The following is a 17,363-nucleotide window of genomic DNA, read 5'->3' as shown; positions in this document are numbered from 1 at the left end:
TTTGAAATATGGTACTTGCTCTTCATATTTCTGCCTCAGTAGCAAGTTCACATTTTTCCATATGGTCCATCTGTTGAGAGCAAAAACAAAATTTCTAAAGCATGAGCCATATCATTCTAAATTGGTTTTATCCCTAACCAAAAAAACATGACTCAGATTCACAACAACCATGGAATTTTCCAAGTGATATCTCTGGTTTTGTAAACCCCCAATACTATTTAAAAAAAAAAAAGAAGCTCCTAAATCCATCTTCTATTAAAGTCTAGGTATGTATTAAAAAAAAAAAAAATGTTTTGTAAAATATATATTGTATAATGATCCAAACTGGATCTGATCTTGCTGTCATGGATACTGGTGTGAACTTTAAAAAAAATCCCTGCTTTCAAGAGGTAACCATGTGAAATACTCAAGAAATGCGTCAAGACTTAGTAATGCATTGTACAGCTACATCTATGGTAGCTTGTATGTTCCCTACATGTATTTTAATTAATGACCCCAGACAGAACAAAACAATCTCTAAATATGAAAGATGAAAAAGGAAGCTTTGAGACTACTTAAATAAACTAATGTATAAAATTTTCAGAAGTTTCATAGGAACATGAGTCATATTTTGAAAACATCATAGACTTTGGAAGCCGGGAAGTTAATGGCTTCCTATGATACTGATGTTCCTAAGTAATTTCTGTTCAGTTGGAAATGTATCTCCAAGTTCACTGAAGACAAAAAATCAGATAGCTTCTTCAATAAATACAAAATTAAGATCAGAATTCCTAGTGTTTGCTTCTTACTTGAAGAAAAATATATATGAATATAATATCTGTTACAATTTTAGAGTATTCTTTTGACGTATCCTACCATGAAGGCCCTGCTGGTCTGACTAATTGATTTCTCGCTCACAGAGATCATCTTTTCTAGTGCTTTTGTGTTACTGAAGAAATGAATTTACATCCAAATTTCAGTGGGTGAAAATAATGCTTCTCTCTAACAGAAGGATGCTGCTTCTTTTCTTAACAGCAAAAGAGTGAATGATGTACTTTTAATGATACAGCTTTTTTCTATATCCATCTTCATGTAAAGGCCTTGATCAAATAGAAATTGACAGTAGATTCTTGAAAACAGCAAAAAGAGAAAATTTGTTTCCATGATACTAGCAAAAGTTCCAGAGATACTCAGTCAACAGGCAGGACAGGAATACTAGTTCTGACTTAGGCTATGAAATGGATGACTAAATATGGAAGTGTACTGTATTTCCAATGAAAAAAAAAAAAAATTCTCCCACAATGCATTTGTTTATAGGCATCAGATGAAATGGAAATGTGAGGTCCTGATCCATTCAGCCATTCCTCTCCTGCTGAAAACAGTTTGATGATATGCATTTGATGTTCTGAGAAGTGCCTTTTGAACACATGCAAATACCGCTCTTTGCAACTACTGTGTGTAGAGGAAAAAAGCAAATATTTTAGTATATGTGGTTTAGTATTGTGGTTTCACCCAGTTAATACAATAAATAAATAGTCCGAGTAGCCTTTTTTTAGGCAGAAAGGAAATTATAAGGCTCTTGCAGCACAAAGGTCTACTTGTTGCCCTGAGTTGCTTGTCTCCAACTTTTGCTAATGTCATAAAAGAAAACGGTACATGTGTAATGAACTGGAAAAGAAAGACACAAAAAGAAATAACATCTGGAAGCTTTGACCTGGACAAGATGTTTTGAAAACAACACCATTGCAAGCTGTTTGTAAAAACACAATCTGCAGTAAACAACCTGCCAAACAACACTGCAAACGGTGCTGCACTGCATATCTGACAAATAAAATGCCGTTAGCATTCACACATAATCCTAGGCAGACAGGCTCATCTCAGCTCTCATCTCAGCTGGCCCACCCTGGACCCGTTCTTAGTGGCAGGTCCTGCAGTCCACTTCTTGACAATGGTTTCAGAGTGAGTATAAACACACCTGAACTGTTTTCAGCGCCATCTCAACAGGGCTGACCCTGCTCAGTCTGGAATTGATTTCAGCATTGTCTACACTACTGCTCCAGTTGTTTTCATCACCTCCACAGCTGCACCAACATCTGAAAACAAGCACAGATGGAGCAAGCAACCACCAGCAGCCAGTGGCAGGAGCAGAGCCTGAGGCTTTTAATCAGCAGCATGTTCATTAGGATTGTGTAGGGTTGAGCCTAACAAACAAGATGTAGATGTCCCTATGAAATGAAAGGCAATGCAGGTGTGAGTACCAGCTTTCCAGGGATGAATATTTAACTAGATCACCATAGTGCAAAATAAAACTGAAATCACAGGGGTAAAACATTTTTACTCTCGTTCAGTAACACAGATCAAAATGGCTTCTATCAAAGGCATTTTGCCTTCTATTAAAGATGCAAAAAGTCTTCTATGGTGCTCAGTAATATCACCTTTTCATTACAGAGTTATCCTTGTTGCATTTTTCTCAACAGAATATATCTGTGGAGACTGGGATGTCTCTACCCTAGGCACTTATCAAAAGGTAGGACCTTAGCTCTGAAGAACATAAACTCCATTCCTTAATAAAAAATACATCATTACAGCAAATCTTCTCCAAAGAATCATCTGCAGATCCTCAATACATACCTTTATTATACAAAAAATCATTCCTGCCTGGTTTATTTGAACAAGATACTAGCATTTATGCTTGACACTGGTCCTCTGCCAAAGTGATTTTCTGAAAGTCCCATTTGTACAAGGGCAGCATCCCTGACCCTTAGGGCTAAAGGCAATTGTGAAAGAGTGGAATTTAAACTATCAGGACAGCTTTCAATGCACATGAAACTTGGGTGGACAGAAGAGGTGGAAGATTATTCTGAACAACATGCATTTGCAAATAAGAAGGTTTTTCAGCCCTTGGCAAGTAAATGATGAAGCAGTTTGAAAAGGAGGATAGTACCAGATTGGCAGCAGGAGAAAAAGAGGGGAGATTCTTGCACCATAGCAAAATCATGGAGAGCATCAGAAATACAGGCAACACAAATGATGTATTCAAGGATGCAGATATCAGGTAATGTCAGGTTACACGCTGAGTAAGAGTGGGTAGAAGAAGGAGGAGGAAAGAATATTGAAATCTATAGATGCTTAGTGTGGTGGACAGTCATTCACACTTATGTCTGAATCACAGGAGCCTGCATTGCTATGGTGATATTCTGGGAGCCTGAGCTCTGCCCCAGAATGGAGAATAAAGGTGAAGGAAGAACTGACAGCCAGCAGCAGAAGAAAACACAGGCAAAACACAGAAGAGAAATTCCTCCACTATGACCAAGGGGAAAGCTGGACTGAAGTTTTCTGAGAAGAGCTTAGGAACTGAAAGGGAAGACAGCAGTGGGGCTTCAAATTTTGAGAGCACCTCTGCCCTCTCATCTTATTTATTGAATGGACTGACTATTTTTCCATTTGTCAGCCATGTTGAATATACTTCCTGCCTTTGGGTTTGAGTTTGTCTTCTCACTTTTTGGAATTTTTTTTTGCTTTTCTGTGATTGCTGTTTTAACTATTCCCCTTCAAAGGAAATTACTGGAAGACACAGCGTGCCATTACAGAAATAGGGAAATCATGGTATTTTCACAGGATTTATGTGACTGATGAAAGCAACAGTGTAAATTGCTGTTACACACTGCATTGCAAATTTAAAAACACTCAATCTGGTCCCTTCATGAGGTGGAATAAGCAATGAGCTGATACACATTTTTGCTAGCCCTGATTCTTCTTTCTTTTTCAAAACAGACAAGCAAAAAGACTTCCTAGATTTTTTTCTCTGGTGGATTTTTGCTGTAAATTTTGCAAAGTGTTACCTTCTAGAAAGGTTACACTTTCTTGTCCCTTTTCTGATCATTTTTCCCTAACACCTAACCAGGAGGTCACTTAATGCACTCCCATCTCCATAGGCCAGCAGATGTCAGTCTGTTAGTGCAGTGGTTTTGGTGTACTATTGCTTATCACGTTTTTGCCCTTTAGGTGCCAACCTGGATTCACTGGAGCAAGATGTACTGAAACTCTGCCCATGAAAATCCAAAACCAAGAAAGTATGTTAAAATAATCTGAACTTTGCTTTCTTCCCCAACTACAGCAACAAAATCAATAGTACTTGGTGTTTTCACAGTTCAGCTGGAACCGGCCTCTTTATGCAATAATTTATGACCTGATTCTCTAAAGTAAAATCTGTACACCATGGCATTATTGACCTCCAAAATGTTTCTCATTTGTGTTATTTTTGATCTTTCCATCCGTTTGCAGATGCATTTGTATTGCACACACTGGCAGCTTTCTTGTTTGGGAGACTGCTGTTAAGTGCAATCCTAAAAAAGCAAACTCATGGAGATAAGTGATGTACAAATCTTGTGTCCTCGCTGCCTTGTGGAAAGTGCACCCTAAAAGCAATTCGGGAATTTGGAATGGTGAATTTCTGTCTCACATCTCGAAACACACTTTGATCTGAATTGGATTGGTTTGGTTTGGGCTGGTTTTTCAGGGGGGGGATTTCTTTCCATTTCCACGGAGCAAATGACTTGTGCTCTCAACATCTTGAGCCATTTTGACACAGTAAACCGAGATTCAGTTTCTGAAAGTGAACTCACCAAGTCATATCAGTTCACACTGAAGGAGCTTCTTTCTTAGCATATATTCACCTCTTCTCTTTTCTCTGTTTTTTCTCTACCATTTTTTTTTTTTGTTTGTTTTTCCTCTCAGGTGCCCAAATGAATTTACTGGTGATCGCTGCCAAAACTACGTAATGGCCAGCTTCTACAGTACGTCCACTACCTTTCTGTCTGTGCCGCAATAGAAGCATGCTCAGTTGGTGCTGCTTTCTTGTCGCTGCATCTTTCCTCCAATTTTTTTTTTTTTTAATCTGTAACTAGATTTGTTGCCTAAGGCCTAATATTGATTGTGTCTGCCTGTTGCATGAAAATGATAACAAAAAGCAATTGCAATACTCTCCTGGATTGTTTGGCATCGAGGTTATGGGGAAAGGCAGGACTTACTTAGGAAAACTGTGAAATTAACACCGAATGGTGTGATACATACTCTTCACTGACATTAAGTAGGAAAAGTGCAAAAATGACGTTTTGAAAGTCTCACATTTTATTTGCCACAAAAAGCTTATGAGTATCTATACAGACCAGTACTCCCCCAACAAAGGGACAGGTAGCTAATCCTCTATTTGCATATGAGATTTGTACTTGGACCTCCAAGTTAAAGGTAATTGACACACTTTCATCATTTCTAATGAGCACATGCCAAACAGGATCAAAGTGTTCTTCCTCCTCATTGTCCAAGTTTCAGGGGAAAGATCACAGAAAGACAAAGAAAAGGGGGAGAGATGGCATAAACAATGGGGTCTGACACATTTATTTGTGGGTAACAGGTGCAAGAGATCAAGTATTTCAGAGCCAGATTAATTGGCCAAAGAAAGGTACCAGACAGACACACACACAGACACACAGACACACACACGCAGAGGACTCTATCTGTGTCAGACTGCTGGTAGAATCAGCACTGCAGTCACATATCTCCTAAGCTTTCCCATGGAGGGACAGGTTAATTATTATTACTTGTCAGGGAGGAAACAGAAAGTACACTGAATATTTATTTTCTCTCATTGGCTATAGCAAAGTCAAAGGTAACATATAAGAAAATTGCTTAGATCTTACATTTTAATGCATGTGTACTATTCATAATTAATTGTCGCTGGCATCAGAATGTACTATGATCTAAGAGCAGTATTATAGGAACTATTTTTTTGATGGATTACTTGTCAGCACAGAAAGATTTCAGAGACTTTAGGCTAGCTTAATTTAATTTCCATTAGTATATAGGACAAAGAGCTGTTAGCATATGCTGGACATTTTGGAGCCTGAAGAGATGCATAGGTTTTCTCTTATACTGATGGATGAAAAATGTCCATACATAATTCATACTGCCCATCATGGAAGCTACCCATGTAAATCCCAAGGGTGCTGACTGGAGACCAGACCTTCCAGCATTCAAGTGTGTATTTTATGTCCTGTTTTAAAAGCTTTACTCGTGTGAGTTATTTTTAAAATGCCTCTGGTAACTATGGATTTGAAAATTTTTATGCTGTTACAGTGTTTAAGTTCACCAAATGTTAGATTTAAATGGCCTTTTCTGTGTATTGTGGTGAAAAGTGCAGTTAAGGTTTTCTGATCTTAAAAGAATCATTTAAAAGGAGGTAGCGTAACAATATGAGATCCATTTTTTGCTGCTGAATTTACCCTGAAAACCATGGAAGAATTGTATGTTGATCACAAATTAATTTTCCTAACCAGAAAAAAAAAGGGTGGAGGGGGGGAAAGGGGGGGGACGACTAGTTGGGAGTTTCTTCATTAGTTTTTCAGTTTCCTAACTCTAGTTCTAGTTGGGATTTTTAAAGGAATCTTTGAGCAGTAGACACCAGGCTGAGATTTTCTGAAGTTGCCTCCATGGGAAAAACATAGATGCCCTTGCCTTGCTGCAGGAGTTATGCTCACCTGTAAGTACTTATGCTGGTCCAGCCCTCCTCTCCTTGAAATGCACTGGCAGGAGACCACACTGCTACCTACCTCAGGCTACTCTCAGGCAATGGCTCTGAGACTCTGGCCCTTCCGCCTACCCTGCATCTGCAGTATAATGTCAGGTTTCTTGAACTGCTACAAATCTTAAAAATACACTTTTGGGAAGGGTCCAGTGAATGTACATTTCTATCTAACAAAAAAAATCAATGAAGAAGCATTTATATGACTTTTTATTATTACACCCAATGCAGACCAGAGTATACAATTAAAAATGGGACTTAGATCTTCAGGCAAATGTTGCATTTGGAGCTTAAAGCCAAGTTCATATCTTGCACCAAGTGTTGTGGGTGATTAACTTAGCTCTGTAGATGCAGCTTTTGCAAAGTATAGAGCAAATCAGGATGTTAAACAGCATAAGTGCCAGTAGGAAATGAAAGTGTACATGTGAACTATACAGTGCTATCTAATTTTACTTTATTTCAGGAGGGTCTTCCTTCATTTGGAAAGAAAGGGTCAATAGGGTTCCACGCCAAGTGTGCCTACTGATGAGCTGTTACTATCTTAAGGCTCTGTATTTGGCTGTTGAGAAAAAGTCAGCTCCAAAAATCTGCCCTAGAGTTGGTATTTGTAAGAGTCCTGAAGTTAACGAGCTTTGCTGAGGGCCTGTTGCAAGATCAAAACAAGGCTGACGCTAAGCATTCTAGAAATCCCCTGTCCCAACAGAGTGCAAGGCTACCTGGCTCATCTTGGCAGTGGTTTGGTTAGCCCGGGAGGATTCAGTTATAATGGTGCACTAGAAATAGGTTGAAAAGAGAAATGTGGTGGATCTACATTTTAAGAAAAGTTCTTCCATAGAAATGTCTTTCCTTTCTGTAAGTGGAAATCTGAGCATAACTGGGAATGGATGTGAGGAGGACTACTGGAAAGCACATGTTTAGGCTCACTGGGCCTTGGCTTCCAGCTTTGCAAACACACCAAACCATGGGACAACCTGTTGTGGCCAAGAGGTGATGGCTGTTAGGTTCCCCACTTCCACAGTGACCTCCAGCACTGCAGCTACACAGTTTTTCTCCTTCAACTGGTCCTTACTGCCACTGGAGACCAAGGATTACTAAAGAACAAGCTGTGCTAGTTTTGCTGGTCTCTGGAGTCTGGCTGGCAGACCCTGTAATGTCCTTTCTTTGAGCACAGCAGTCACAGCTGCTACCAGGTGTTTTCCCCAATACCCTGGCTTTTTGCTGTGATGGTTTTGACTTTGAGGCTCATGGTCCGCCATTGGTCCATAAGACACCAGAAGGTGGTCCACAGAAGTGTGGCAAAAATACATCTCTTCCATGCAGATATATTTGCTGTTTTTGAATGTTCACACATTCACTCCCTTGAAGACAAGGAAGCAAAGCAAATGGAGGAAAATAAAAGTAATGAATTAACATTAAAAGTTTGGGCTCGTTTTTATGTAGCTGTACATGAGAACTCTTATAGCAATACTGTGCAGAATGAACCTTGGGATAAGAAACACTGGTGGAGCCCTGGATTAATAGAATGTTGAGGAAACTTCTCTAGAGCATAATCACAGGTAAATTCTTTGTCCTTCCAAATGCCCCAGATGGGTCAAGGACCCCACCTAAAGGGCCAATTGACTTACTTACTTGACTAGTTAACAGTTATATAAGTATTGTGAATATAGAAAAACTTGTGGGGCATGCTGTGAGCTGTCTCGGACATTAATTGAATATGGTCTCTGCCTTCCTGAAGGCAAGAGTCTCAGCGTGGGACACAAGTTTAAACTGTGTCCATTCCAGCTCTGCCATCCTTGGTGAGCAAGAGGGACAGTGTCAAGAGGGGAAGAGGGAAATTTCTGTTTAGATGACAGCCTCTACTGCATACTGTCAAGATGAGCCTGGCTGAAAAATTAAATGGGGCAAGAGTTGTGTAAGGCTATGATATTCTAGAGGGATGACCAAAACTGCTGTTACTCTGTAATGGCCTCAATTTTTCAGTCTTTCAACATAAATTACAGATCTTCAAAAGTCCATTTTTCAGCAATTTTACTAATTCAGTATTTCTCAACACCTATATATTTCTTAAGTGGTCACATCTCTATGAGGGTACTAGACAATCTTACCTGAAATTTTCATTTTCTAAAGCCTTTCAGCACCCAAATTGTACTCTTTATTTGCTGATACCAAGACTCCTAAATGATGCAAACAGATTTGAAAAATGTCATTGTCTGTCTTCTGCTCAAGGTTAAAGAAAAGTTTTTCACTATCAACTGGTCAGTTAATGCTCATTAAATGCTAAAATTGCTATGATAGAATACTGTAATTAAGAAAGGACATTTTCTGTACTTCTGAGACTCTAACCAGTTGTAGGATAACACTTTTACAGAAGCCATAGGACTCAACATCCCAAGTTCAGAATTGATTTTTCAGACTGAGTACGACTGAAATGAATCAAGATTTAGGCTCCAAAGTGAATCCTAAGCCTCACGAAGAGATGCAGCATCCCAGCCTCTCAAGCAGAATTGGCCAACATGTAGGGTTTATGTTCTGTGATACTTTGGGGGATTTTACTTTGTTTTCAATTCAAATTACATGAAAAAGAAATTTTTTTTATAATTTCTTATTACCCACAGAACACATTTAATAAGAAAACTAAGCAATGACTTAGGAAACTAGGCAGCTTGATGCTTCAGAGGTGAAATTGGTCTCCCTGAATTTCTCTGCTGCTGCATGTGGTTGATCCAAATGGGTCCTTCCCTTGTCAGGTGCAAGGTCTCCACACAAAACCTGCAACTGTACTCACTGTGCCCTCACTGGGCAGCACCGTATCCCCAGGCTATCCACCCATCTATCTCTATGGAGTAGCCACCCCAAAATCTTGGGTGCTCAGCAGCTGTGTCACACCACTCATGAAACAGCATCCAGTCCTGGAGGACCTGTTCCAGCATTTCCAGGCATCATACTCTTGTTCTGTAGACCCTGGACCCCAGCATGATACAATACATCCAATGAGTTGTACTTGTAAGTCACTTTTTGGAAAAACACCATCTTCCCAAGCATGTATTTCTTCCAATACTGCCCTCACAAAAATCACGTCCAGAATGAAAACTGTCTTGTTAAAAGTAATTAATTGTATTTCTTCTTAGAGTACCTGGAGAAATATTCAATAGAAACCACATTGCACGTAAAAAGTATGCAACAATATTGGGTTAAATAGGAAAAGATCAAAAATAATGACCTGTTTATAAAATGAGAAGTGTTGGGATATTCTGCTTTCATTTAATCAGGTCTAGGGAATGTAGCTAGCAATAGCAAAGGTAGATAAGAGCTACATGACATCTAGGTTTGAATAAGCAATGCATGTTTCTTCAGCATGTTTTCTTGTTAGGGCTTTCAGCCAGAATTATATTCCCATTTTAAGTACCAACTTCCCATTGAATTATTTGAAATAGAAACTGCATGATATGAGTGACTTCCCGTATAATTAAATTACATCCAGGCTAGGCGTCTTACCTATAAGGAGGCATAAATACAGCAATATATGTGCATGGGCATGTCATTCATTTTATTGAAGACTTAACCAAGCTTTCTATGCAACTAATGTATATCATTAGCAGTGTTCATGTAGGCATGTAATATTGGCTCTTCAGGAAAGAGACCTGAATGGATTCCACCTTACTTAACCCTTAAAATGTTACTGATTAACAGGAAAGAATTGGCATTCCCCATGTGTACAAACTACATAAAATATCCATTTTGTCAGAAAATTAGGACTGGATTTAAATTTCACAGCACACAAAGATAAAGAAAGTGAGAGCTACCATGGTTATGGTATTGGCCCTGTGGGAAGTGTCTTCTAGGGTACCTGCTGGAGGGAAACCTGTGTTCCTCTTCTCCCCTGGCTGCTGGGGCCTGGGGGTGATAATTTAGGCAGGTGATCCATGTAAGCAGTATCAGCCCCTGCACCTCAGGGTGCATCCAACCAGCCAGCAAGTGTTGGTCCGAGGCAGTGCAGCCCAAAGGCAGGGTAAAAGGGGTTGGCTCCTCATTCTCCAGAAATGAGAGCCCTCCTGCAGTCAGTTTGCAAAGCTGAGAAGGGGTCCCACTGCTGAGCAAACAGTCCCAGCCACTTCCAGGTTGCAACCCACAAGAGCAAAGAGCTGCATACTGGCAACAGGAGCAGGGCCAGAAGGAAGAGCAATGCATGACCCATTTGCAGGGGAAAGCTACCCCTTGTAATGCGTCCCTGTGCTCTCATGGTCCCAACTAAAAACAATCAGCTGTTTCACATGGCGTCATCAAGCCATAGCCCCCTTCATCTGAGTCAGGTTTTTAAGGGTTAATGGTTCCTGCAGCATTCCCTGCACTGTGGCTGTTCAGATCCCCCATATGTATTTTGGTGTGTAACCCTTGTAGAAGTTCTGGTCATGTAGCTTACAGAGGCACACTTGAGCACTGCCTATGTAACCACATGCCCCATTTCCCTATATTTCATGTGCAGGCACAGAATAGCTGTAATTCTCATATATGATTTATTTTTGAGTACAGTGTATTGCTCTTTTCTGAAACTTTCTCCTTTTTCTTTCTTTTTTTGTCAACTTTCTGCATTGGCAGAGCATCTTGGGATTGAATTTATGGGTATGGACCAATCATTCCTTTTAGCCTACAGATTTTAGAGCCTGAGAGATAAACCCATTTTTATTTTTTTTTCTCCACCTCCCCTTTTCAATTCCTAACCAATTTCTTTATGCTTTAGAAGGGATCATACAGCTATAACAACAACCTTTGTCAAAATGTTAGCAGAGATCAGGTCACTAAAATGATAATAGTGATAGGATATTCCAGACCTAAGGAGTTCTAGTAATTACTGAAGTATTCATAACATAGTGTACATTCATTTTTCTGCTGTGTAATTTTGACTGTTTTGACATTTGCTTTTGCTAAGTTCTTCTAGGGTTGACGGATTTTGGAAACACTGTAAGCATTAAGCAAAATGACTAACTAACTAGTCTATAAAAAAAGATAAACTGTTATGGCCACTTAAAATTCTGCAGATTTACAGTTTTGAGCTCTGGTTTCCAAGTAAAGTTTTATGTCTAAACCCACAGCTAGGTATGTAAATCAGATGCATACACATATTTGTAAATGGTATGCATATATACATTAATTTCTAGGTCTGTAAACTAGAAGTGAACTGAAGTAAAGGTTTACAGCTAGACTCCAGATCCTCAAGTCAGCAAATATATTCAATATTTCTAATACCAAACTCATATTGGACCCAAGCAAGAATATTGGCAGTGTGTACTATTTTTACACTTCAGCTTAAATATAATAGAAATAGGTCTTGTAAGTCCTCTTCATGAATAGACTGTACTTATCTGACTAAAATTTAGTAATCAAGGACACAAATAATGCATCTCTCGAATAGGCTAGCCTGGAATTCAGGTCAGTTTTAGTTTGGAACCTCCTAAAATTGTCGGCAAATGAAGAAAAACAGCCAGTGATTCTTTTCACACAGCTTTAGTTCATGTTCTTATTAAAAATGCCCCCACAAAATGTCATTAGCTTAAGCTGTGAACTGTGGAAAACCCATTACAAGTGCAAATTTAAAAAATCTCTCACAACCCAGCTTATCATTATTATTATTATTATCACAAGGTAATATTAATTCTCGCTCATAAGTACTAGATCATAGTAGAAGATATATGGCTACATTAACATATGAGGAATTAAATTAAAATTCTTTAGAAAACTGACTTGCAAATTTGGCTTTATATATGAAATTACATCAGCGGAACCACCTCTTGGAATGAAATTCTTTTCAAAATCCCCAGAGACCTGTAAGAAGAAAAACTTTAAAACAGAGCAAATTTAAGACCATATATGTCATCAATTATGTATAAATTAGGATGATGTGAAATTAATTGCATAATGTGCATATTCGAAAGGCTGCACATAGAGGGATTTAATATCTTGATTTAAGTCTCACATTGATTTGATTTTCCTAGCATTATGCAGGGGGAAAAAATGTATTCAAATGATTTTTAATACTTAACAGGCTAAAACATTTTCTAAATTCTCACTGCACATACTTTTCTCTACAGATTTTTCCCTAAGGCTGGTATTATTTTTTTCAAGCTAGTTCAATGACCACTGCAAACACGGCACATGTTATTTGGCTGGGCATCATTAACTGGCTCTGTAAATGTTAACACTGGTCAGAAAGAGAGGGCAGTTTTGGGGTGAGACCCAGTATAACTGCAAGGGCCCCATGGCAGTTCAGTCCCTGCTTCACAAACTCTTCTGGCCTTAAACAGAGAGGCCAAGGCTCATCATGAGGCACCATGCCACCTCCAGATCCATGGCCAGGATCCCTGTCCCCATCCCCACAGGACACCTGGACATCCCCCAGTCGGTCCTTGCTGTCCCAGGTAGGGAGACACTGTCAGCCAGGAGCACAGCCAGGTTTACATGGGAGTTTGTGGGTTTACTAGACAAGATATGCCCGGAGGCCTCTGCCTTCCCAGGCAGCCATTCCCCTTGTGACTTGAGGGAGGGCATGGCGGCACCACCATTCATGCACACCATGTCAAGCTGGATCTTCCTATGGGACTCATTTCAAAGGGGACAGGAGGGAATTAAGGCAATGAAAGCAGACTCCGGGGTTTACCTCTCTGTGTCTCTCAAGACCTACAGTCCCAGCAGACATGCCAGTGCAAGGAGCACTGCTCAGGGCTGCACCCACCGCCCTGTTCCCTTGCTGCACCCCCATCACCTGCAGTGGGTGCGAGCCCAGGGACATCCAACACACAAGCGACAAGCCTCAACCCACTGGAAGCCTTAGCAGATCCATCACTGGCCAGCCACCCAGCTCATTTAAAACAGCCTCACCCTGGAGCGGGCCTGCTGGAGTCAGTGCAATTTTTTCCTGGGTATAAACAACCAAGCAGAGTTTGCACTGTTAATTAATCTTCTTCCTCCTCTCCTTTCTCCTCCAAGAAAAACGGGTTGATACGTCCTTATTCATTTTGCTTTCACAAGCTAACAGCTGACAGCATGAACAAAAGAAAAGAGAATAATTCAAAACATTTAAAATTTGCCCCTAAATTGCTTAGCTCAATTCTCCTGTTTCCTGTGACATCCTCGTAATACACCATTTCCATGGCTAACTAATAAGCGCTTTCAGAAGGGGCAAAAATGAGAAGGGGATTAAGTGCCACTAACTAGCCTAGGCAAGGAGTTATGCTGTATGAGAAATCCCTTCACACTCTGCTTCAGCCTTTTTTTTCGTCCCCAAGCATTTCTTCACTCTGTTTTTTTCCAGTATCAAGCATGCTGTGCCAGGCCTGCAGTTGACTTCTCAACCCTTTAACCCTATCTTTCCCTATATTTCACCTTCCTCTTTTTCTCTTTGTCCTGTTTTGGTTTGGTTTGGTTTGGTTTGGTTTCATTTCGTTTTGTTTCATTTCATTTGGAACTTCAACCATTTCTTCCTTACCTTTTTTGACTTTCTGTTCTTGGAGTTATATTTTTGTTTTCTTTAATACATTTTTGCAGCATCCTAGTTTTACTGAACTCACTTCTTCCCCACCTCCCCCACCCCACCCCCCACCTTGTTTATAATCGGTGCTATTAATTTTGTCTGACAATGCTCATGATGTGTTTGCTGGTGTTTTGGTTTACAAGGGGTTTGGCTTGTAGGACAAATTCATTCCATGGTAAGGTGCATTGTATCAGAGGAATTAAGATTTCTTTTTGCTTTGTGGTTTGTTGCATGGAATATTTACCATTTTCCCACAGCAACTTTAAAACTAAACTAGAAAAGCCCAGGAAAGACATTGGAGGAAGGATTGCTCCCTCTTCAGTAGGGAGCATTTTCCAGCATGACTTTTATGACAGCACATCATTTAAGGATGGACAGAGACTCATAGCACATGTGAGGGACCGTTGTGCATCTCTGTACCTCCTGGTGAATTGCCCCACAGACCTTTTGTGTTCATGCAAGTCCCTTTCAGCAGGAATAATGCTGGCATTTATCCCAAAGTAGTGTGAAGCTTTATTCGTTCATTTATTTTTAATCACCTACTGGTATTGCAACTGTGGTCAATATTGCAGTCTGACTAAAGGCCGCCATCTGGTCTGGATACTCCAGAGCAAGTTTTCTGGGCTGTCTGCTTAATCAAAAATAAGACTTAAGAAAAGCTAGACACCCATTTTTGTCCTAAAAGCAGGAATGCAAATCCACATCCATAAAGTGTCAACACAGAACGTGCCTCTGTTTCAACACTCCTTACATAATGTTTCCCCAGCACAGCACGCAGTGATGCTCTCTGCCAAGCATGAGTGAGGCTGGAATGCATGGATAGCTCCAACCCAAACATTACCAGTGCTACTAACATCTTTATAATAGTGAAATATCTCTGATGAAAGAGATCGGTAACAAGTTGTCATCACTGAGCAAGCTGCTGCTTTAGATAGAACAGTTCCTTTACTGGACACAAAGAGATGCAAGTAGAAACCCAACATTTCTCTGATACAAGGCACTGCCAGTTGTTGATATTGCTGTGTTTTTGGAGGAGCACTGGAGAAAGAGTCTGAATTTTATGACCAGAGCTCAAAACCTGTCTTCATTTCCATTGATGATATAATTACAAGCCAAGCTCTTGTCTCAAATGTAGAAGGATATTTTGAAATCTATCTGTAAAGACAACTGAGATATAAATTGACATGGGGGCAGAGGGACATTGGATATGAAAACAACCCAAAAGAGATAATAAGAAAATAAATTTCTCTTAAGGCCCATAAAATTGGCCTTCATTCCAGCTGTCTTTGCAGAGTAAAACTTCCACAGCATTTGCAAGTTCATCTTATTACCTTAGTGCATTGCATTTTTATTTCCAGCAAATGCTGAGTGTTTGTCAGTTGTGAAGTTGTTTCTTAGATATTATGGTTGTTGACTTAAACAAAAAAAAAAATTACTTTTGACTGTAATGGTACGAATGATTGCTTGTCTCCAGTACTGTGTTAAGAGCTTATGGTGTAGTCCTGTTCTCCTTGCAATCAATAATGAGTCTGCCTGAAGTGTAGTGTCTGTGATTCCGTGTGGCTGTGTGAATCTGTGCAGTGGTTTGTAGCATGCCAGCTGTTGCCTGTGTGCTCCTTGCCTAGCCATTCTCCCATGTTGTGACCTTCTCTGTTTTTGTCCCTTTCTAGAAGCTGAGGAACTGTACCAGAAACGGGTGCTGACCATAACTGGCATTTGCATTGCCCTTCTAGTAGTTGGCATCATGTGTGTGGTGGCCTACTGCAAAACCAAGTAAACTTTTCTCTTCTTTTTTATATCTATGGTTGTTGGTCAGGGCCTTCCCAGTTGACTGTAGCTTCTAATCCTCTGAGCGTAACGTTGTATATGGGTCTCTCCAGAGGTGAGCTGAAGAGACAAACCTGTGGCCAGGGTGCTCTGGTCCCAATCAGAGGGGTGCAGGTCTCTATGTCCCTCAGTAATGCAAAGATAAGACAGGTATCTAAGACAGGTATCTGAAAGGTTTCTCACCCTTCAAATGTGACTTGAGCAAATTTCACTGACTTGCAGTTCTTGCAGTTCTTTGTCTGTCACCCATTCCAGCTGGTTTCCCCAACTGGAAAGGAACAAACCCCAACACCGGAATCATGTTGCTCTGCAGCAGTAAATTTTATGTATCAGCCTAGTTTGTTTGTACTTGAGGCAAGATTAATGGTGCTAAAAGTTACTAAACACCAAAGGCCAAAGAAACGAATGTGAAAGTGCTCCCAATGCAAAAGTAGGCACTTAAATGCATTCTATGAGTCTCTGTAAATTACTGGGGGTGACTCTCAAACACGCATGAGGCACTCTGGACCATAAATTACACTGAACATCAGCAGAATTTGTGCTTCCAAAACTTCTGGCTGCTTTTATAAATCTCACCACGAAAACACAGAGAACCCTTATCATAAATCTTCCACATTTGTATAAACCTGATTTACTGTCGCAGGGCCTGATTGGCAGTTAGGTTATTGGTTTTCCTTGTAAACCCCAGCAATAATACATGGGTTAAAAGGGGGTGGAGGAGGGAAATCATCCCCCCCCCCCCCCCCCCCCCCCCGCCATGAGAATCCAGCCACACACACACACACTGGTCCAACCCACAACCTTGTGCCAGTGGTCAGTGGGGAACGACTGAAACAGTAATAAAGAATTAGATCAATTACTACTTTTAGAAGTGACAACTGGCAAGCCAGGGCAGCTGAACAATTTCCTGGTCCAAAGTTCATCGAAATCAGCCAAGACATCCCCATGAATTTCAACAAACGTTTAGTCAGGGTCCTGAAGTATAGTTTTCTATATAAAGAGCTCCCAGAATCCATCAGGACTCTGGATGCTTTGTCACAATTTGTCCCAGACATCAGCGATCACTGCCAGCCAAAAGTGAAATGTTTTCAAACACAGCTGATGAAAGTGAAAGTGAGCTGCCAGTTCATGGCCCTCCAATTGCAGCAGTAATGCCAGACTGCTATCTGTGAGATGTTCCCCACATGCTCTTTCCTCCTAATAGGGGAAAACCAAGAAACCAGGGAAAATCCTGGAATGGTGTTAGGAGAACACACTAAATAAAAATATAATGGCTTAGATTTTGTTGGTCTCTTTGCAAGAGATACTGCTGGTCAAATGCTAAGGCAATGTCTTTGACACTGAGTCTTAACTCAGAGGTGCTTTATTTGCAAGTAATTTATGTTAAGGGAAAGATTTCTCAGAATAAGTGAGGTACATATTAGCTTTCCCAGTACTTTTTCTTCTCGGCTT

At 40.2% G+C, this 17,363-nt stretch overlaps 1 protein-coding gene across 8 annotated transcripts in view; it reads left to right on the top strand.

The window, feature by feature from the left end:
* The window catches only part of NRG1 (neuregulin 1), a 472,324-nt gene that overhangs the window by 441,231 nt on the left and 13,730 nt on the right, over positions 1-17,363 (top strand). For 6 of the 8 annotated variants that reach the window (XM_049795863.1, XM_049795862.1, XM_049795861.1 and 3 more), the window contains 3 exons: positions 4,717-4,775; positions 11,156-11,179; positions 15,755-15,857. In XM_049795863.1, the coding sequence (XP_049651820.1) occupies positions 4,717-4,775; positions 11,156-11,179; positions 15,755-15,857 (186 nt within the window). Of the gene's footprint in view, positions 1-3,984; positions 4,053-4,716; positions 4,776-11,155; positions 11,180-15,754; positions 15,858-17,363 lie in introns of all 8 variants that reach the window. The other 2 variants (XM_049795864.1, XM_049795858.1) reach the window with 2 other exon arrangements.

This window comes from Accipiter gentilis, chromosome Z (assembly GCF_929443795.1).
Source record: "Accipiter gentilis chromosome Z, bAccGen1.1, whole genome shotgun sequence".
NCBI lineage: Eukaryota > Metazoa > Chordata > Aves > Accipitriformes > Accipitridae > Astur > Astur gentilis.
Note: the sequence above shows the minus strand (reverse complement) of the source record. Positions and strands in the feature narration are given on the sequence as shown.